The following is a 23944-nucleotide window of genomic DNA, read 5'->3' on the forward strand; positions in this document are numbered from 1 at the left end:
GAATCTTGAAGGCAGCAAGAGAAAAGAAAAGTGTTACTACAAAGGACCTCCAATAAGGCTGACACCTGATTTCTCATCAGAAACCCTATAAGCCAGAAGAGAATGGCATGAAGTACTCAAGGTAATGGAAAGCAAGGATCTGAAACCAAGATTACTATATCCAACAAGGTTATCACTCAAAGTAGATGGTCAAATAAAGAGCTTCCTGGAAAAAAAAAAAAAGGCTAAAGGAGTACATCACCCCACCAAGGCAGCATTACAAGAAATGCTAAAGGGACTTCTGTAATGAGAAGAAGAAATAGAAAGAGAAATCTAGCCATACAGAATTAAAATGGCAATAAATAAATACCTATCAATAATAACCTTTGAAGGAAAAAAGATGGCAGCTGGCAGGATGGAGGTGAGGGAGAGGATGTGAGTGAGTGAGGGGATGAAAGGAGAGTTGTGGATGTGTGTGGTGTGTGTGTGAGTGAGTGATGGACAGTTAAATTCAGCAGGAGCAGCAGGGGCTGGCAGACCAGTCCCTCTTGGACAGGGAGAAACTACCACCACTGCGGGCACTCCCCAGACTATGGGACTCGGGCAGGGAACCCACGCCAACTTGAAGGGGAAAGCGGCCTCTTCTAGGAACTCATCAGCACCACCACCCAGACAGGCCTTGTACACTGCCTGCGACCTGGCAGCTACTCCAGCCAAAATCCTGCTGCCCTACCCACAGACCCGTGGACCCTGGGACCTCCACCTCCAAAGGTGCACTGCTCCCGTAGCAGTAAGTGCGACTTTCCCCTCCCCAGTGGCAGACCTCCAGACACCACAGTCACATGCTTGATTCCAGCACGCAGGCCTCCAGGGCACACCACTCCACAAGCTGCTCTTGGGAGCCACTGTGAGCCCCCACTAGGTGTAATTTTGTACAGACAAGGATGCGCTGCCCCACAGTAGAAATTCTGAATTCCTTCTTCCTGAATAACTGCCCACAGACACCCCAGCTGGACAACTTCAGCGCCAGGACCCCTCAGAGTGTATCAGAGCTCTGCGCAGGCAAACGCACTGCCACAGTCATGCATTTCCAGCAAGCAGACCCCCTGAGCCCATGGATCCACAGGGCGCTCTTGGGAGCCGCGGTGAGCCCCCACTGGGTGTGATTTTGGACAAACAGGGATGCACTCCGGCAGTAGAAATTCTGAATTCACTCATCCTGGATACCTGCCCACAGACACCTCAATTGTGCGGTTTCAGTGCCAGGGCCCTTCATAGTGCTTCAGTGTGCAGCGCTGGCAAACACACTGCCGGTGCCCCTGTGAGTTGCCACTGGGAGCTTGTGTATTCAACCACAGGCACAGCAGCAAAAACTGAGTCATCCCACCCCACAGCTGCAGAACTCTGGACACTACAGTTACATGCAGGCCTCCCAAGCCCGCTGTTCTACAGGCATCCCTTGGGCGCCACTGTGAGCCCCAGTTGGGTGAACACTTATACAAACATGGGTGCACTGCTGGGCTGTAGAAACTCTGAATTCCCTCTTCTGGGAGACCTGCCCACAAACACCATGATGGTGTGGCTTCAGCGCCAGGGCCCCTCAGAGTGCATCAGTACACCCTACGGGCAAACACACTGCAGGTGCCCCTGTGAGCTGCCATTGGGGGCATGTGTACCCAACCACAAGGGCAGTAGCAAAAGCTGAGTTGGCTCACCCCACAACTAGAAAACTCCGGACACCACAGTCATGCCTTTCCAGAGCACAGGCCTCCTGAGCCCCACCACCCCAACAGAGAGCTCCTGGGTGCCACTGGGAGTCCCCACTGGGCACGCGCAACTTCAACCAAGGGCACAAGACAGCAAAAATTGGGACATTCCCCTCTATGGCTGCTGAATTCTAGACACTGCAATTGCGCCTTTCCAACTTGCAGGCCTATATCAAGAGAACCCAAATAGCTCAAGTAGGGAGCTATGCTAGATTACCAAACCCAGGAAACTTCAGAGATCACACCAGTAATACCATCCCCAAAAGAACCTGGGTAGCAAATCAATCAAATCTACAATTAACCTTTTGCACTCGGATGTCGAGCATGACTCGACACGGTTAGCATTAGAATAAAGGAATCGAGAAAAAAGTAAGCAAGTGCAAAGGGTTAAAATGTTACAGCAAAACATGGGAAGACAAAAAGCAATCCTCAAAGGAAAGAAAAAGAGGAATAACCAGAAATGGAGTTAAATGAAATTGAGGCAAGTAACTTGTCAGAGAAGGAATTCAGAGTAATGGTTATAAGGAAGCTCAAATGGCTGGATGACAAAAACACACAAATCAATTACAAATACACACAACTCAAGGAGAATTATAAGGAGCTGAATGAGAATGTCACCAACATGAAAAGAAACCAAGAGGAAATGAAGAATGACATAGCTGCAATAAAGAACACAATGGAAGGCTTAAACAGTAGACTAGAAGAGGCTGAGGACCGCATCAGCGAATTAGAAGACAAGGTAGGAAAAAACAAACAAACACAGCAACAACTGGAAAGAAAATTTAAAAAGCAAGAGGAGAGCCTAAAGGAGCTTTGGAACAACACAATGAAACAACATTTGCAAAATAGGGGTATCAGAAGGAGAGGAAGAGAGCAAGGAATAGAAAACCTGTTTGAAGAAATAATGACAGAAAATCTTCCATGATATTGGCAACAGAAAAACTACACATGTCCAAGAAGCACATAGAGTCCCAAACAAGATGAACCCCAATACACCGACACAAAGACACATCATAATTAAATTGGCAAAGAACAATGAAAAAGTAAGAATCTTAAAGGCTGCCAGAGAGAGACAGAAAGTTACCAACAAGGAATCTCCTATTAGAATATCAACTGATTTCTCAACAGAAACACAACAGGCCAGAAGGGAATTGAATGACATATACAAAGTGATGCAAAGCAAGGGACTGAATCCAAGAATACTATACCCAGCAAGGCTATAATTTAAAAGTGAAGGTGAAATCAGGAGATTCACAGACAAAAAAGTGCTAAGTGAGTTTATTACAACAAGCCAGCAATGCAAGAAATGCTAAAGGTACTGCTGTAAAAAGATGAAACAGAAAGGCAAGAAGAAACACAAACATTAATAAAAAAAATGACGACAAACAAGTACTTATCAATAATAACATTAAATGTAAATGGATTAAATGCTCCAATCAAAAAATATAAGTTAGCTAAATGGATAAGAAAACATGACCCATATATTTGCTGTCTGTAAGAGACCCACCTCCGAACAAAGGATTCTCACCGACTGAAAGTGAAGGGATGGAAAAAAATTTTCAGGCAAATGGAAATTAGAAAAAAGCTGGGGTTGTGATACTTATATCTGACAAAATAGACCTCAAAGTAAAGGTGATAACAGGAGATAAGGAAGGCTACTACATAATAATAAAGGGAGCAATTCAACAAGAAGATCTAACTCTGGTAAACATATATGCACCCAATACAGGAGCATTCAAATACATATAAAAACTTCTGGAAGAAATCAAGGGAGAGATCAATAGTAATACAGTCATAGTATGGGAATTTAATATCCCACTGACACCACTGGATAAATCCTCTAAACAAAAAATCAGCAAAGAAACAGCAATCCTAAATAACTCACTAGATCAGAGAGACTTAATTGACATCTTTGGGGTGACATTTCACCCCAAAGCTACAGAATATACATTATTCTCCAGTGCACATGGGACGTTTTCAAAGATAGAGCACATATTAAGACACAGGCAAAGTCTCTTCAAATTCAAGAGGAGAGAAATCATAATAATTATCTTCTCTGATCACAATGGCAAAAAAACTGGAAATCAACTACAATAAAAACAATGAAAAAATCAAACACTTGGAGGCTAAATGTTATTAAACAATGATTGGTTTACCAAAGAAATCAAAGAGGAAATGAAAATCATAGTGGAAAAAAAATGACAGTGAAAACAAAACAATCCAAAATCTATGGGACACAATGCAAGCAGTCCCAAGAGGGAAGTTCATAGTTCTACAGGCCTACCTCAAAAAAACAAGAAACAATGGTAATAAATTATCTAACCTTGCAACTTAAATAATTAGAAAGAGAGAAACAAGAAAAGCCCACAGTATCCAGAAGGAAGGAAATAATAAAAATCAGAGCAGAAAGAAACAATATAGAGACAAAAAAAAAAAAAATCACAAAGATCAATGAAACCAAGAGCTGGTTCTTTGAAAGGATGAAGAAGATTGATGAACCTCTAGCCAGGCTCACCAAGAAACAAAGAGAAAGGACCCAAATAAACAAAACCAGAAGTGAAAGAAGTGAAATAACAGACCCCACAATAATACAAAGGATTGTAAAAAAAAAAATACTATAAACAACTCTACTCCAACAAACTGGACACCCTCGACGAAATGGACACATTCCTAGAAAAATACAAGCTTCCAAAACTCAATCAGGAAGAATCAAAACACCTGAATAGGCTGATACTGATGATATTGAAACAGTAATCAAAAAGCTTCCAGGAGGAGTTGGAAGATGGCGACTGGCAGGAAGGTAGGCAGGATGAGTGTGTGATCGAGTGAAAGAGTGATAGAGGTGTGTGTGCACATGTGTGGGTGTGTATGTGAGTGAAATAGGGACAGTTAGACCCTGCAGCTCTTCCAGGGGGCTTCCAATCCAGGCAGTCTTGGTTGGCAAAACCCCGTGGCCACTGCCAACACTCTGGGGAAGACACCAGTGGCACAGAGACCCCGCCATCTTTAAGAACGGAACTGCTAGAGACTAGAATCCTAACCTTACCACCACCCAGTCTGGTCTCGGAAGCAAACCTGGTCACTACAGCCACTCTGGTAGAAGACCTGCCACCCCAGCTGCAGATGCGCAAACCCTGAGACCTCCACCTCCAAAAGTGCGCCGCTGAAAGCAGTAAGTACAACCTCCACCTCCCCAGCACCAGAACTCAGGATTTTCCATGTCCCCAGCCCATAGGCACCCAGGCACTCCACTACCCAGGCAGTGCTTGGGAACCACTGAGAGCCCCTGAGGGGGTGATTCTGCACAGTCAAGGGTGCTCGGCCCTGCAGTAGAATCTCTGAACTACCTCTTCAGAAATAACTGCCCACGGACACCTCTGTGGTGCAACTTCAGTGCCAGGGTGCGTCAGAGCTTTGCTCCGGCGGGCGCACCACCAGTTCGCGCATACTCAAGGGCGGGCAAACTCATGGCTACAACAAGGGAAGGTGCCCTAAGCCCATATATCCACAGGGTCTTCTGGGGAGCTGCTTTGAGCCCCTGTTGCTTGTGATTCTGTATAGCTAAGGACACGCTGCCCCACAGCAGAAACTCTGAACTCCTTTCTCCTGAATAACTTCCCACATACACCCTAGCTGTTTAACTTCAGAGTGCATCAGAGCTCTGCGCCTGCAAACACACCTCCACAGAAGCGAATTTACAACAGGCAGGCACCATGAGCCCATCTACACACAGGGTGATAGTGGGAGCCACTGGGAGCTCGCCCAACAGACAGTTCCTGGGTGCCACTGTGAGTCCCCACTGGACAAGCGCGATTTCAACTAAGGGTGCAAGACAGCAAAGACTGGGACACTTCACTCCATAGCTGCTGACTTTTAGACACCACAGTTGTGTCTCTCAAGCTTGCAGGCCTACATCAAGAGAACCCAAGTAGCTCAAGTAGGGAGCCACACTAGATTACCAAGCCCAGGAGAACTGAGAGATTACACCAGTAGCACCATCTCCAAAAGAACCTGGGTAGCAAAGCAAGCGGATCTACAATTAAAACATTACAGGAAAACATGGGGAGGAAAAAAGGAAATTCCCAAAGGGAGGAAAAAGAGGAATCACCTGAAAGGGAGTTAAATGAACTTGAGGCTAGCAGCTTAACAGAGAAAGAATTCGGAGTATTCGTTATAAGGATATTTAAATGGATGGATGACAAATACACACAACTCAATGAGAACTATAAGGAACTGAATGAAAACGTCACCAACATGAAAAGAAACCAAGAGTAGATGAAGAACGACATAGCTGCAATAAAGAACACAATGGAAGGCTTAGAGAGTAGAGTAGAAGAGGCTGAGGACCACATCAGAGAATTAGAAGACAAGGTAGGAAAAAACACACAACCACAGGCAGCAACTGGAAAGAAGACTTAAAAAGCAAGAGGAGAGCCTAAGGGAGCTTCGGGACAACACAAAACGAAACAACCTTTGAATAATAGGGATAAAAGAAGGAGAGGAAGAGAAGCAAGGAATAGAAAACCTATTAGAAGAAATAATGACAGAAAACTTCCCTGATATTGGCAAGAAAAAAAACTATCCAAGTCCAAGAAGTACACAGAGTCCCAAACAAGTTGAACCCCAAAAGACCAACACCAAGACACATCATAATTAAATTGACGAACACCAACGTCAAAGCAAGAATCTTAAAGGCTGCCAGAGAGAAACAGAAAGTTACCTACAAGGGATCTCCTATCAGAATATCAACTGATTTCTCAACAGAAACACACCAGGCCAGAAGGGAATGGAATGAAATATACAAAGTGATGCAAAACAAGGGACTGAATCCAAGAATACTATACCCAGCAAGGCTATCATTCAAAATTGAAGGTGGAATAAGAAGCTTCACAGACAAAAAAGGGCTAAGAGAGTTCATCACTACCAAACCAGCAATGCAAGAAATGCTAAAGGGGCTGCTGTAAAAAGAAGAAAGAGAAAGGCAAGAAGAAACACAAACACTAAGGAAAAATATGTCAACAAACAGGTACTTATCAATAATAACAGTAAACGTAAATGCATTAAATACACCAATCAAAAGACATAGGGTAGCTGAATGGATAAGAAAACATGACCCATATATTTGCTGTCTACAAGAGACCCACCTTACAGCAAAAGACTCACACAGACTGAGAGTGAAGGGATGGAAAAACTTTTTTCAGGCAAATGGAAATGAGAAAAAAGCTGGGGTTGCAATACTTATATCAGATAAAATAGACCTCAGAGTAAAGGCTATAATAAGAGATAAGGAAGGCCACTACATAATACTAAAGGGAACAATCCAGCAAGAAGATATAACTCTGATAAACGTATATGCACCCAATGCAGTAGCGCCCAAATACATAAAAAATCTGCTGGAAGATATCAAGGGAGAGATCGACATCAATACAATCATAGTAGGGGACTTTAATACACCACTGACATCAATGGATAAATCCTCTGGACAAAAAAATCAGCAAAGAAACAGCAATTCTAAATGGCACACTAGATCAGATGGACCTAATTGACATCTTCAGAGTATTTCACCCCAAGCCATGGAATATACGTTCTTCTCAAGTGCACATGGGACATTCTCAAAAATAGACCATATATTGGGTAACAAGCAAAGTCTCCAGAAATTCAAGAAGATTGAAATCATATCAAGCATTTTCTCAGACCACAATGGCATAATATTAGAAATAAACTACAATAAAAACATTCCAAAAAATTCAAACACTTGGAAACTGAATAGCATGCTACTAAACAATGATTGGGTTATCACTGAGATCAAAGAAGAAATTAAAAACATCCTGGAGACTAATGACAATAAAAACACAACATTGCAAATCATATGGGACACAATGAAAGCAGTCCTGAGAGGGAAATGTATAGCTCTACAGGCCTACCTCAAAAAACAAGAAAAAATGTTAATAGATCATCTAACTCAATAACTCAAAGAATTAGAAAGGGAGCAACAAGAAAAGCCCACAGTGATCAGAAGAAAAGAAATAATAAAGATCAGAGCAGAAATGAATGACATACAGACCCAAAAAACAATACACAAGATCAACAAAACGAAGAGCTGGTTCTTTGAAAGGATAAACAAGATTGATCAACCTCTAGCCAGTCTCACCAAGAAGCAAAGAGAGAGGACCCAAATAAACAAAATCAGAAATGAAAGAAGTGACATAACAACAGACCCCACAGAAATACAAAATTGTCAAAAAATACTATGAACAACTCTATTCCAACAAACTAGACAACCTGGAGGAAATGGACACATTCCTAGAAAAACACAACCTTCCAAAACTTACTCAGGAAGATATTAAAAATCTCAATAGGTTGATAACTATGGAAGAAATTGAAGCAGTCATCAAAAAGCTTCCAGCAAACAAAAGCCCGGAGCCAGACGGCTTCACAGGGGAGTTTTATAAATCATTCAAGGAGGAGCTAAAACCTATCCTCCTCAGACTATTCCAGAAAATTCAAGAAGAAGGAACACTTCCAAGCTCCTTCTATGAAGCCAGCCTCACCCTAATGCCAAAACCAGATAAAGATAACACAATGAAGGAGAATTACAGGCCAATATCCATCATGAACATAGATGCCAAAATCCTCAACAAAATTCTAGCAAATCGAATCCAGCACTACATCAGAAAGATCATACACCATGACCAAATAGGATTTATCCCTGGGATGCAAGGATGGTACAATATTCACAAATCAATAAACGTGATACATCACATAAATAAATTGAGAAATAAAACCATATAGTCATATCAATTGATGCAGGAAAAGCATTTGACAAAATCCAACACCCTTTCTTGATAAAAACTCTCAGCAAGCTGGGAATAGAAGGATCATACTTCAACATAATAAAAGCCATATATGACAAACCCACAGCAAACATCATACTCAATGGGCAAAATCTAAAATCATTTCCCCTAAGAACAGGAACAAGACAGGGATGCCCTCTCACAAATCCTGTTCAACATAGTGTTGGAAATACTAGCCATTGCAATTAGACAAGAAGAAGAAATAAAAGGCATCCAAATTGGAAAAGAAGAAGTAAAACTGTCCTTATTTGCAGATGACATTATACTGTACATAGAAAACCCTAAAGACTCCATCAAAAAATTACCAGACTTAATAAATGAATTCAGCAGAGTAGCAGGATACAAAATAAATGCTAAGAAATCTATGGCATTTCTACACTACAATAATGATCTTACAGAAAGAGTGACTAAAAAAGCAATCCCATTTACCATCACACCACAAAAATTAAGATACCTAGTAATAAACTTAACTAAGGAGGTAAAAGAACTATACGCGGAAAACTACACAACACTGAAAAAAGAGATAGAGGAAGACATAAACAGATGGAAGAACATACCATGTTCATGGATTGGTAGAATCAACATAATCAAAATGTCCATGCTACCCAAATCAATCTATAGATTCAATGCACTCCCCATTCAAATACCAACGGCATAATTCACAGACCTTGAAAGAACTCTCCAAAAATTCATCTGGAATAAAAAAAGACCCCAAATAGCCACAGAAATCCTGAGAATGAAGAACAAAGTAGGTGGGATCTCCATAACAGATTTCAAGCTGTATTACAAAGCCACTGTTCTCAAAACTGCCTGGTATTGGCAAAAGAACAGACATATAGATCAATGGAATAGAATAGAGAACCCAGAAATCTATCCAAATCACTATGCTCAATTAATATTTGACAAAGGAGGCATGAACATACAATGGAGTCAAGACAGTCTCTTCAACAAATGGTGTTGGGAAAATTGAACAGATACATGCAAAAAAATGAAACTAGATCACCAACTTACACCATACACAAAAATAAACTCAAAATGGATCAAGGACTTAAACATAAGACAGGAAACCATGAAAATACTAGAGGAATCTACAGGCAGAAAAATCTCTGACATATGCCAAAAGAACTTCTTCACTGATACTGCTCCTAGGGCAATGGAAGTTAAAGAGAAAATAAACAAATGGGACTACATCAAAATAAAAAGCTTTTTTACAGCAAAAGAAACCATCAACAAAACAACAAGAAAGCCCACTGTATGGCAGAACATATTTGCCAATGTTATCACCAATAAAGGTTTAATCTCCAACATTTACAGGGAACTCATGCAGCTTAACAAAAAGAAGATAAACAACCCATTCAAAAAATTGGCAAAGGATCTGAATAGACACTTTTCAAAACTAGACAGAAGGAAGGCCAAGAGACATATGAAAACCTGCTCTAAATCACTAATCATTAGAGTGATGCAAATCAAAACAACAATGCATTACCATCTCACACCTGTCAGAATGGCAATTATCAACAAGTCAACAAATGACAAGTGCTGGCAAGGATGTGGAGAAAAAGGAACCCTCGTGCACTGCTGGTGGGAATGCAGTCGCAGTGCAGCCACTGGGGAGAACAGTATGGAGTTTCCTTAAAAAACTAAAAATAGAACTCCCATTTGACCCAGTGATCCCACTTCTAGGAATATATCCCAAGAAACTGGAAACATCAATCAGAAAGGATATATGCACCCCTATGTTCATAGCAGCACAATTCACCATAGCTAAGATTTGGAAACACCCTAAGTGCCCATCAGCAGATGAGTGGATTAAAAAATGGTGGTACATCTACACCATGGAATACTACGCTGTGGTAAAAAAGAAGGAGCTCTTACCATTTGCAACAATATGGATGGAGATGGAGAACATTATGCTTAGTGAAATAAGCTAGGCAGAGAAAGATAAATAACACATGATCTCACTCATTTGTGGAATATAATGAACAACATAAACTGATGGGGGGGAAAAATAGATCCAGAAACAGAGAAACATCAATCAGAACGTCAAACCTCAGGGAAGAAATTGTGAGGTAACCAGAAACCCAAGAATGCCTGAGAATGCCTTTCTAGCCACGCTAGCAATCATCAGATGTACGGTAATTTTACCTGGGACAAGAGGGTAAGTATTTTGGTCTGATGCTCCTGACCCTTCATGGGTAAGACCCCTTACATGGGCTGATCCCCTGACTAATGTAGTTACCAATAATACCAAACACCCTGGACATCCAGGAGGTCCATGGGTGGGGCAAGAAAGTATAAATACACAGGGGTCTCCACCCAGCTTCCCTTTTGTATGACACGAAATCAGAACAATGCCCCTTTGTGTGTACAATTAAAGAGAGGTTTCTGGCTTGTATGGACACCAAAGAAAGGGTGTTACTACTATCACTACGTGCCCCCGGTAGAGGTGCAGAAAATGTAACTAAGACCTTGTCTATATAAAAAGAAATGGACGGCCAGTTTGAAAGGGAATTGCCATGGACTAGAACAAAGAATATCCTTACATGATATTATTCTACACTATCATTAAAATTTTTCCCAGATTTGGATTACCCCCAGTACTTATAATAGTTCCTCGCACCCTTGGGGATAAAAAAAAAAATCATCTGTTTGGTGCTTGGAGACAAACTTAACACATCTCTTGATACATTAGAATTACAATAGCATAATATACAATTATCCCAAGCAAACATACAAACTAATTCTTTGAATGTCTGGCAGCAATTTTAAAAGGACATGTAAGGATTTAATCCTTTTCATTGTGTAGAGGGCCTCCTGGGAAGGCAACTGAGCATTCTATATTGATCCCTCTTACCCTTTAGGCCAAGAGAGACCCTCTTCTCACAATTCAATTGCTCACAGCTGTTGTATGAGCTCTCTGTTCTTGTCGAAGTTGAAATCTCGTGATGGCTGGTGCCATGGATCTGTCTCTCACCCAGTGGGGCGAACTGAGCCCTCCCTGGAGAAGAAACCCGGGTTCCACAAGATATGTGATCAGTGCTGGGGCCCCGCCAACAGGCGAGGGGATCCCAAGGCAGGTTCTGGGCATGGAGGCCACGGGGGCATAGGTTACCAAGGAGACAAAACTGAACCTCACGTCACCCTGCTTGGCCCCGGAGGATGGCTGGTTAGCCAGAGACGGGTAAGATTCCTCAAGGAAGGAACAACCTAAGACAGGCACAGTCGCAGAGGGGCCAGCAGGAGAGAATTTGGGGATCAACAGAGGTGGGGCACAGATCCTCACCCCCCCAACATTGCTGGGGCCTGAACCCTAGCCCCTTCTGAGGGAGGTCTGCTGCCCACATGGCTGCTTCGTGCTTCCCATGCCCAGCTCAGATCAGGACCCAGGTGACCGACAGAGACTTGGCCAACAGCAGCTGCCCTCTCACTCCAACAAGAATTGTTTGAGTTGTCTTGTACCCATGGTGTGGGGAAGTGGGTTTACGATATCTAAATCCAGCCTACCACCAGGAATGCTCAGGACATACTCAAGAAGGCAAATAATCCCTTCCACCAATATTTACAGGGTAAAATAAGATTGTTGTTAGAGTAATAAATTTGACAGTAAAATAGTAGTCAAGTTTTCAGGCAAATTTAAATTGGCTAGTTGAAATAAGCGAATATTCTAGAAAAATTAATTGTACTGGACAAAAAGGTGTTCCCAAAGTGTTAACTAAAATTTTTATTGGTACTGCATCTCATGATAAAATTGTTCACCATGTAATGAACCTAAAACAGTAATATTATAGTGCAAAAAATTAAAATGTAAAAGCCATCAAGACTACATTATAAAATTTTCAAAAGCTTCCTAACATTTAAATCAAAAAAGGAGGGGATAGTAGAGGAATATCATGTAAGGAAAAATATCCTGTAAGTAAATTACATCTAGAAAATTAATACTTTAGAAAATTAATTGTAAGGCTAAAAGCAAGACACCCATGAAAAACACACAAGGTGACAAAACAAGCCAGAGGAAAATCATTTGGGCAAAAAATGAAATAGGATCCCAAGTCAAATTTATAGAAAATATTCCTTTATTAACTTTTGGTCGAGAATATGTTTGTATATTTTCAGAAAACAACTCCAAGACCATGTGGATTCCAGCAACAGAGAGGAATCGACAGGACTACTCCAGCCATGAAGGCAGAAGAGAAGCAGTCCAGAGACAGAAGATGCTGATGTGGCCTTCCCATACTAGCAGTTAACAGCTGTGCATCACTGCAGGTTGCCCAGGACCAAACCAGAGACAGTCGGACCTGCATTACCACCATTTGTCCACCATCCAGAACTGTAATGTCAGTGCTGACATGTACACATAAGGAACTGTTGGAAATTGAAATTGGGTCTCAAAAGAACTGTTGGCCCAGAAAGAAACTCACTACAGACTGATTCATTTGCCTGTCACCATAACCATTATTACTTGTCTCATTTTCGGATCTTATAAGTGTATTTCTAATAGCACATGATCTTACTCATCTAGGGGAAATAATGAACAACATAAACTGATGAACAAAAACAGACCCAGAAACAAGGAGGCATGGATCAGACTGTCGGGCCTCAGAGGGAGAGTAGGGAAGGGTAGAGGTAAAGGGGAGAGATCAACCAAGGGACTTGTGTGCAAGCATATGAGCCTAACCAGCGGTTAAGGACAACAGGGGGGTAGGGGCATGTGTGGGGAGGGGTGTGGGATGGGAATGGGGGGATGAGGACAAATATGTGATACCTTAATCAATAAAGAAATTTTAAAAAATAAATAAATAAATAAATAAAAGTAGAGTTGGTAATATTAGCACAATAGATTGTTGACCAACTTTAGGAGATAATAAGTGCAAGATATATAGATGATAATTACATCTGATCAATATTATAATATATTGATCGAAGCATCACAGTGCTCCCCAGATCTAGGTTTTCTATAAAAGGCTGTAATTCAGCCTTTAGTGTTAATGGTGTGGGTGCAGGTCTTATACCACCATAGGTGAGGGGCTAACCAGCATTACCCTTATCCCAAAACCAGATAAAGACACCACAAAGAAAGAAAACTACAGGCTAATATCCCTCCTGAACTTAGATGCTAAAATCCTCAACAAAATTCTAGCAAACCTGATCCAATATTACATTATAAAGATCATACACCATGACCAAGTGGGATTTATGCCAGGGATGTAAGGCTGGTACAATATCCACAAATCAATAAATGTGATATATCACATAAACAAACTGAGAGACAAAAATCACATAATCAAATCAATTGATACAGTAAAAGCATTTGACAAATCCAACACCCTTTTCTGAAAAAAAAAAAACAAACAAAAACTCTCAGCAAAGTGGGAATAGAAGGATCATACCTCAACATAATAATAGCAATATATGACAAACCTACACCCAACATCATACTCAATGGGCAAAAACTAAAACCATTTCCCTTAACTACAGGAACAAGACAGGGATGCCTGCTTTCACCACTCGTATTCAACATAGTACTGGAAGTGCTAACTAAAGCGATCAGACAAGAAGAAGAAATAAAAAGCATCCACATTGGAAAAGAAGACGAAAAATTCTCATTACTCGCAGATGACATGAAAACTCTAAAGACTCCATCAAAAAATTATTAGACTTAATAAATGAATTCGGCAATGTAGCAGGAAATAAAATTAACGCCAAGAAATCTATGGCATGTGTGGGGAGGGGTGTGGGATGGGAATGGGGGGATGAGGACAAATATGCAATACTTTAATCAATAAAGAAATTTAAAAAAATCTGTGGCATTTTTATACAACAATAGTGAACATACAGAAAGAGAGATTAAAAAAACAATCCCAATTACCATTACAAAAAAAAAAATAAAATAAGATACCTAGGAATAAAGTTAACTAAGGTGGTAAAAGACCTCTACTCATAAAACTACAGGACATTGAAAAAGGAGATAGAGGAAGACATAAACATATAGAAGAACATACCATGTTCATTGATTGGTAGAATCAACATCAATAAAATGTCCATACAACCTAAAGTAATCTATAGATTCAATGCACTCCTCGTTAAAATACCAACAGCATATTTCACAGATCTAGAAAGAACTCTCCAAAAATTCATCTGGGATTTAAAAAAAAAATCCCGAATAGCTGCAGCGTTCCTGAGAAAGAACAAAGTAGGAGGTATATCAATATCAGATATTAAGATGTATTACAAAGCCACGGTTCTCAAAACTGCCTAGTACTGGCACAAGAACAGACATATAGATCAATGGAATAGAATAGAGAACCCCAAAATCGATCCAAACCACTATGCTCAATTAATATTTGACAAAGGAGGCAGGAATATACAATGGATTCGTCAATCACTTCAATAAATCATCCTGGGAAATTTGGTCAGACACATGCAAGAAAATAAAACTAGACCACAAACTTACACCATCCACAAAAATAAACTCAAAATGGATAAAGGACTTAAATGTAAGACGGGAAACCATAAAAATATTAGAGGACTACACAGGCAGCAAAATTGCAGACATATGTCAAAGCAATATCTTCACCAACACAGCTCCTAGGGCAATGGAAACTAAAGAGAAAATAAACAAATGGGACTACATCAAAATAAAAAGCTTCTGCACTGCAAAAGAAAACCATCAACAAAACAAAAAGTAAACCCACTGCATGGGAGAACATATTTGCTAACAATATCTCCAATAACTGTTTAATCTCCAACATTTACAGGGAACTCATGCAACTTAACAAAAGGAAGATCAACAACCCAATCAAAAAATGGGCAAAGGATCTAAATAGATACTTTTCTAAAGAAGACATAAAGAATGCGAAGAGACACATGTAAACATGCTCAAAGTCACTAATCATCTGAGAGATTCAAATGAAATCAACAATGAGGTACCATCTCACACCTGTTAGAATGGCTATCATCAACAAACCAACAGATGACAAATGCTGGTGAGGATGCGAAGAAAAAGGAACCCTCGTGCACTGCTGGTGCGAATGCAGACTGGTGCAGCCACTGTGAAGAACAGTATGGAGTTTCCTCAAAAACCTAAAAATGGAACTCCCATTTGACCCTGTGATCCCACTTCTAGGAATATATCCCAAGAAACTAGAAACACCAATCAGAAAGGGTATATGCACCCCTATGTTCATAGCAGCACAATTTACAATAGCTTAGATTTGGAATCAGCCTAAGTGCCCATCAGCAGATGAGTGGATTAAAAAACTTTGGTACATCTACACAATGGAATACTATTCTGCTGTAGAAAGGAAGGAACTCCTACCTTTTGCAACAGCATGGATGGAGCTGGAGAGCATTATGCTAAGTGAAATAAGTCAGTCAGAGGAAGATAAATATCACATGATCTCACTCATTTGTGGATTATAATGAACAACATAAACCGATGAACACAAACAGATCTAGAGTCAGAGAACCATCGGTCAGATGTTCAAACCTCAGAGGGAAGGTAGGGGAGGTTGGGGTAAGGTGGAGAGATCAACCAAAGGACGTGTATGCGTGCATATATGCATAAGCGATGGACACTGACAACAGGGGTTGAGGGTGAGGGCAGGACTGGGGGGTGGGGGGAGATTGTGGGGGATAAGGACACATATATAATACCTTAATCAATGAAAAAAAAGAAAAAAATAATAAACTAAAATGAAAATGGATCTAATGCTCCAATCAAAAGGCATGGGTGTTCTTGGTCATGAGGTGCATTCTGTTTCACAACCTCATGATGTCCATTCCCTGGTTCCTCGTGCTGCTGTAGGCCATTCACCTGACTCAGATTCTGATATTCTGGATGCCAACTCTTTTCACCTAGAAACCTCTGTGGTTCTTGCATCGTAGTCGCTGTGACAGACACTTCCTGTCTTGGTTGGAGATGAGAGTTGAGGCCCTGAGTGTTTCTTTCAGCAGTAGATGGCTCCAGGTTATCTTCAAAAGTGTCTTCCTCTGGTGAATTCTGCCAAGGCATAGCCGGACTCCAGTCTGCTTGAGAAGCATGACCAGAGAGATCCTGCAGAGGAAGATGCTCTTTCTTTTCAGAGGGTATCTGGAATTCAGTTGTCGCCTTTGAAGCCTTCACAGCTTTCAGTGTGATGTTGTCTGGGTCACTGGGATTGATAGGGCAGACTGAAGCAGAGACAGAGTGAGCAAGACCTGCAGGATAACCTATTTCAAGACTCTGTCCTGAGGGACGGGCCTGATGGTTTAATCCATCTGAAGTTGGTAATGATGACATTCCCAATTTACATATTTTCTTCACCACTTTTCTCTGGTCTGGGGTCCACTCCAGCTGCAGTACACAGGGGACCTTGAACTTCTTGGTTAAAGGCAACAGAATCAACCAAAAAGTGTTGATGTGGAAGCTGCAATGAAAGGAAACAGGCTGCAGCAGAATATGGACTTCCCAGCTGCACAGAGCAGTCTACCTTCTGGGTGCTCTGACTGCTCCAATTCAGAAACAACTATGGAAGTAGATGTAGTTGAACAGCCTCTACTTGCTGTGCTTAGTTCGGCAGGAGGTCAGAATGCCAATGTAAAGAACGTCAATGCATCTGATCTCACCTGAGATAATCCCTTGATGGAAGACGAAACATCAAAATGTAACCCTTCATCTGAAATCTTCAGTAGTTCCAGTTCCACTCAGAATTTACTGCTCCCAGAAAGTAATATGGAAATGTCTGGAACAAATGAAGACTATGGGAATTGCTCCCCCACTGTAAGTCTCTGTGATAGTTGTCAGCCCTCGGTAGAGTCAGTGGAGGAATCTTGCTCCTCCATCATAGCAGCCTTGAAGGCACTTCAAGAACTTCTGGTCACTAGTAGTAAACCAGCTTCAGAAATTACATCTGAAGAAGTTATTTGTCAATAAGAAACAGTAACTGAGGGCCAAAAAAGTTTGGGGGTCCTTTCTGAAAGATGAATCCAGAGTGAATACTGTTCACAAGTCTACTTTAATCAGGTCACATATGTTTCAACAAAGACAGAAAAATTAGTGGACACTTCAACTGGAACTGGAATATAAGATGTAGAGGATAGTAACTTCAGGGGTCCAGCTGATGGCCTAGTAACTGACACAGAAGGTGTCCCCCGGTCTACTGAATCAGTAAAGGAGAGCAGTTCTGTCATTCTAGCCTCAACTAAAATGTCTAATCAATTACACTGCACATTGGGTATAGAAATTTCCCCTAAAATTCTAGCAGGAGAGGAGGATGCACTCAATCAGACTTTGGAGCAAACTAAGTCCTTGTCATCAAATCTCATATTGGGTAAATGTTTGGGTCATGGCACACAGAATCCAGTAACAGATGGGCCTGAGACCAGAGAAGATGTCTGTCCTGATGCTCAGGGCCACTTGTTGAATTTGAGCCACCTGCCAGCTATCCATCATCAAGTCCCTCCATTCTCCCACCATAACTTTTTCCTGTTGCAGACATTGACTGAATTCTCCATGCTGGCTTTACTTTTTAGGAAGCTCTCGGGGCTTTGTAACAAATTTGTGGAAACGCAGACCTTACACTTCTTACTTTGCTAGCAAAGAACATTGTAGTTCCTATATAACCATGGAAAAGTGGGCTAGACCATACTCCATTCCCTTGGGGGGAAAAAAGTTATTATATACATATATAAACACTTACCACATATACAGTACATGTAGAAGCCTGCAAGCAGAATGTTGAGCCAGATTTTTTTTCAGTCAAAGTAAAAAAAAAAAAAAAAAGGCATAGGGTAGCTGAATGGATACAAAAACATGACCCAACTATATAATGTCTACAAGAGACCCACATAAGAATAAAAGACACACACAGGATGAGAGTGAAGGGATGGGAAAAATTTTCCCATGCAAATGGAAAAGAAAAAGTTGCAGGAGTAGCAATACTCATATTCAACAAAATAGACTTCAAAATGAAGGCCATCACAAGAGACAAAAAAGTTCACTACATAATACTAAAGGGATCAATTCAACAAGAGGATATAACTCTGGTAAATATATATGTATATGCACCCACCATAGATAGCAGCACCTCTCTCTCTCTCTCTCTCTCTCTCTCTCTCTCTCTCTCTCTATATATATATATATATATATATATATATATATATATATATATACTTCTAGAGGACTTTAAGGGAGAGATCGACAAGAATACAGGAATACAGTCAGAGTAGGGGACTTTAACACCCCTCTGACTTCACTGGATAGACCTACCAGACAAAAACTTAACAAGGAAAGGGTGACTCTAAAGGACACACTGGATCGGATGGATTTAATTGACATTATAGAACATTTCACCCCAAAGCAGCAGAATATACATTCTTCTCAAGTGCACATAGTTCATTCACAAAGATAGACCACATGTTAGGATGCAAAACAAGTAACTACAAATTCAAGAAGGTTGGAATCATATCAAGCATCTTCTCAGATCACAGTGGAATGAAATTAGATATCAGCTACAGTAAAAACACCCCAAACATTCAAATACATGGAGGTTAAATAGCGTGTTACTAAACAGCTAGTGGCCCAGTGCACTGATTCATGCACATTGAAAGGAAATTAATTAGAAGGTGGCCGTGGAGTGGGACTGGGCAAGACAGGCTGGACAGGCCTTGGAGCCAACCTCCCCCAGTCCCTCCCTGGCCAGCTACACCTCAGGCAGGGCTGTGGCTCAAAGGGCTTCTGTGGAGTGAGCAGACTCCCTCTGGCAGGTGGAGTCCCTCAGCCTGGCCTGAGGGGATCAGGCCAAAAATGGCTCTCCAAGATCCCCTGAGGGGTCCTGGATAGTGAGAGGGCGATTCTTAGGTGATGCACCCCAGAATTGGGCTCCCTCCTCTCTGGGTTCTGGGTGTGTCACTTGAGAACTGCCGCTGCCAAGTCAACATAGTTTGGTAGCTCCTGCATTGAGAATCTGCCCCCTAGTGGTCAGTGTGCATTATACCTACCAGCTGGTCAGACAGTCGGACAGTCGCTTAGCCTTTTATATATGGGTCACCAATGACATCAAGAAAGATATAAAAAAAATTCCTGTAAACAAATGAAAATGAACACACAACAACCAAAATCTCTGGGACACAGCAAAAGCAGGGCTGAGAGGGAAGTTCATAACACTATAGGCCTACCTAAAAAAAAAACAATAAAAATCAACAATAAGCTATTTAACCCTACATCTTAAAGAACTAGAAAGAGAAAAAGAACAAATGCCCAGAGTAAGTAGAAGGAAAGAAATAATAAAGATTAGAGCAGAAATAAACATAGAGACTAAAAAAAAAAAAAATGAACAAATCAATGAAACCAAGAGCTGGTTCTATGAAAGGATAAACAAAATTGATGAACCATTGAACAGACTCATCAAGAAAGAAAGAGAGAGGACCCAAATAAATAAAACAAGAAAGGAAAGTGGAGAAGTAAACACTGACACCACAGAAATACAGAGGATTGTAAGAAGTTACTATGACAACTATAGGCCAATAAGCTGGACAATGTAGACAAAATGGAAAAATTCCTAGAAAAATACAATCTCCATAAACTAAATCAGGAAAAATGAGGAAACCTGAGTAAGCCAACAACAACTTATGAAATAGAAGCAATAATCAAAAAAATAATCCCAGCGAACAAAAGCCCAGGTCCAGAAGGCTTCACAGGGGAGTTTTACCAAATATTCAAAGAAGAACTAACACCTATACTTCTCAAACTATTCCAAAAAACCTAAGAGGAAGGAACATTTCTAAAATATTTTTAGAGGCCAGCATTATCCTAATTCCAAAATCAGATAAAGACACTACAAAGAAAGAGAATTACAGGCCAATATCCCTGATGAACATAGATGTTAAAATCCTCAACAAAATATTAGCAAAAAAAATCCAGCAATGTATTAAAAAAATTATACATCATGACCAAGTGTAATTTATTCCAGGGATGAAAGCCCAGTACAATATTATCAAATCAGTAAACATGATACATCACATAAACAAATTGAAAGATAAAAATCACATGATCATATCAACAGACCAAGAAAAAGCATTCAACAAAATCCAACACCCATTTTTTATAAAAACTCTCAGCAAAAGGGGCATAGAGGGAGCAGATCTCAACATGATAAAGGTCATATATGAGAAACCTACAGCGAACATCATACTAAATGGGCAAAACTTAAAACCATTGCCCCTAAGAACAGGAACAAGACAGGGAGGTCCACTTTCACCACTCTTATTCAACATTGTACTGGAAGTCCTAGCCACAGCAAGCAGTCAAGAAGAAGAAATAAAAGGCATCCAAATTGGAAAGGAGAAAGTAAAACTCTCATTATTCACAGATGATATGATATGTACATAGAAAACCCTAAAGACTCCATTAAAAAAACTACTAGAGTTAATAAATTATTTTGACAATGTAGCGAGATATAAAATCAATACCCAAAAATCAATGGCTTTTTTATATACCAATAATGAATCCTCAGCAGGAGAAACTAAGCAAGCAATCCCATTTACCATTACAACAAAAAATTTAAGACACTTAGGAATAAACTTAACCAAGGAAGCAAAAGACCCATATTCAGAAAACTACAGGACATTGAAAAAAGAAGTAGAAGATATAAACAAGTGGAATAGTATACTGTGTTCATGGATTGGTAGAATTAACATCATTAAAATGTCCATACTACCCAAAGCAATCTATAGATTCAATGAAATCCCTATTAAAATACCAACAACATATCTCACAGATCTAGAACGAATACTCCAAAAATTTATATAGAATCAAAAAGACCCCAAATAGTTGCAGCAATCTTGAGAAAGAAAAATAAAGTTGGAGGAATCACAATACAAGATTTGAAGTTATACTATAAAGCCACCATAATCAAAACAGCCTGGTACTGGCATAAGAACAGGCATATAGATCAAGGGAACAGAACAGAGATCCCAGAAATCAACCCAAGCCATTACGCTTAATAGATATTCGACACAGGAGGCAAGAGCATACAATGGTGTAAAGAGAGTCTCTTCAATAAATGGTGTTGGGAAAATTGGACAGATACTTGCAAAAACATTAAACTTGATGACCAACTTATACCATACACAAGAATAAACTCAAAATGGATAAAAGACTTAAATTTAAGTCTTGAAACCATAAAAATCCTAGAAGGAATGATAGGCAACAAAATCTCATACATCTCTCATAGCAATATGTTACAGATACATCTTCTAAGCCAAAGGAAACTAAAGAGAAAATAAACAAATAAGACAACATCAAAATAAAAAGGTTTTGCACAGCAAAAGAAACCTTCAACAAAATGAAAAGTGATCCCACTGTATGGGAGAACATATTGTCAATGATACATCTGATAAAGGGTTAATATCCAAAATATATAAGGAACTCATACAACTTAACAAAAGGTAGACAAACAATCCAATTAAAAAATGGGCAAAGGACCTAAACAGAAAATTCTCCAAAGTGGACATACAGATGGCCAAGAGAAAGAAGAAAAAATGCTCAAAGTCACTGATCATCAGAGAGTTTCAAATTAAAACAACAATGAGGTATCACCTCATACCTGTGAGAATGCCTACCATCAACAAATCAACAAATGATAAGTGCTGGTGAGGATGTGGAGAAGAGGGAACCCTAGTACACTGCTGGTGGGAATGCAGACTGATAAAGTCATTATGGAAAACAGTATGGAGTTTCCTTAAAAAATTAAAAATGGAACTGCCATTTGATCCATTGATTCTACTTCTAGGAATATATCCTAAGAAACCCAAAACACCAATTAAAAAGAATGCATGCACCCCTATTTTCATAGCAGCACAATTTACAATAGCTAAGATCTGAAAACAGCCCAAGTGCCCATCAGTAGTAGATGAGTGGATAAAAAAGACGTGGTACATTTATGCCATGGAATACTATGCAGCAGTAAAAAATAAGCATCTCTTATCCTTTGAGACAGCATGAAAGGACCCAGAGAATATCATGCTAAGTTATCTCACTCATATGTGGAATCTAAGTAATAAAATAAACTGATGAATGGAGTGGATCCAGAGTCATGGAAGCATGGAACAGAGTGCAGAATCTCTGAGGAAAGGCAGGGGAGGGTGGGTGGGAAACAATCAGCCAAGAACCTTGTATACATATAAGAGGCCTGGTGCATGACATTTGTGCACTCTGGGTGGGGGGTGTCTCTCAGCCAAGCCTGTGCCCTTTCACAGTCCAGGAGTCCTCAGGGGATGTCTGACTGCAGCCGTGGAGGCCGGCCACTGACCTGTCGCTCCCCGGTTCGGTGAATTTGCATATTACCTTTTATTATATAGGATTATTATATAGGATATGCATGACCCATGGCCACAAACAATGGGACGATGAGGGCCTGGGGCGGGGTGGGGGGCAGGCTGGAGTGAGTCAATGGGGGAAACAGGGGGCATATGTAATACTTTTGAATAAAAAAACATATGCCCACATAAAAATAAATAAATAAATGTTGTATATCAAATTAATGGAATAAAAAATAAAAATCACGATTCTCAGAATAGATGTAGATTCATAACTACAATACTATTATCCTTATTTTATAGAGAATCATGCTGAAATATATATAGATAAAATAATGTTGCGTAGTCCCTCAAAATAATCTAATGGTGGAGGGCAAAAGAAGGTGGGGGAGATTAGATGAAACTGTATGGGCATGTATTAATAACTGTTCAAAGGATTCATGAATACAATGAGTTTCACAACATATTTATTCACTTATGTACATTAGAAATATTATATAAAAATGTTAACAAAAAGAAGAAATAGATGTGGAAAAAGTATTTTACAAAAAAAAAATCCACCTTTCATGATTAAAACCTTCAATAAATTGGGTAAAAAAAGGATAACTCAACATAATAAAAGCCATATATGACAAACCCACAGCTAATGTTATATTCAACATTTTGAAATTGAAAACCCTTTTCTCTAAGATTAGGAAAAAGACAAGTGTGTCCATTCTCACTACTCTTATTCTGTATACTACTGAACATCCTAGCTAAAGCAATTAAAAATACCCAAAGAAATGAAAGGCATCCAGATCAGAAAGGAAAAAGTAAAATTATTTTTATTTGCAGATGTCATGTTCTTATATAGAGAAAAATCCTAAAGACTCAACCAAAAAAAAAATAATGTTGGAAGTGATCAATGAACTCAGTAAAGTTAGAGGATATAAAATCACCATACAGTAATTAATTGCATTTTTATACACTGACAACAAAACATTTGACAAGAAAATAAAGAAAACTATCCAGTAAAATAGCTATAAAAACAATAAAATACATAAGAATCAA

General features: G+C 39.9%; 1 protein-coding gene across 1 annotated transcript; it reads left to right on the forward strand.

The window, feature by feature from the left end:
• Nucleotides 1–571: 571 nt before the first annotated feature.
• On the forward strand, nucleotides 572–18199 carry RSC1A1 (regulator of solute carriers 1). The gene is given in 4 exon segments (XM_054719040.1): nucleotides 572–769; nucleotides 981–1124; nucleotides 16932–17988; nucleotides 17991–18199. Coding segments are annotated over 4 exon segments (1608 nt in total).
• The last annotated feature ends 5745 nt before the right edge of the window (nucleotides 18200–23944 follow it).

Source organism: Eptesicus fuscus, chromosome 1 (assembly GCF_027574615.1).
Source record: "Eptesicus fuscus isolate TK198812 chromosome 1, DD_ASM_mEF_20220401, whole genome shotgun sequence".
Taxonomy (NCBI): domain Eukaryota; kingdom Metazoa; phylum Chordata; class Mammalia; order Chiroptera; family Vespertilionidae; genus Eptesicus; species Eptesicus fuscus.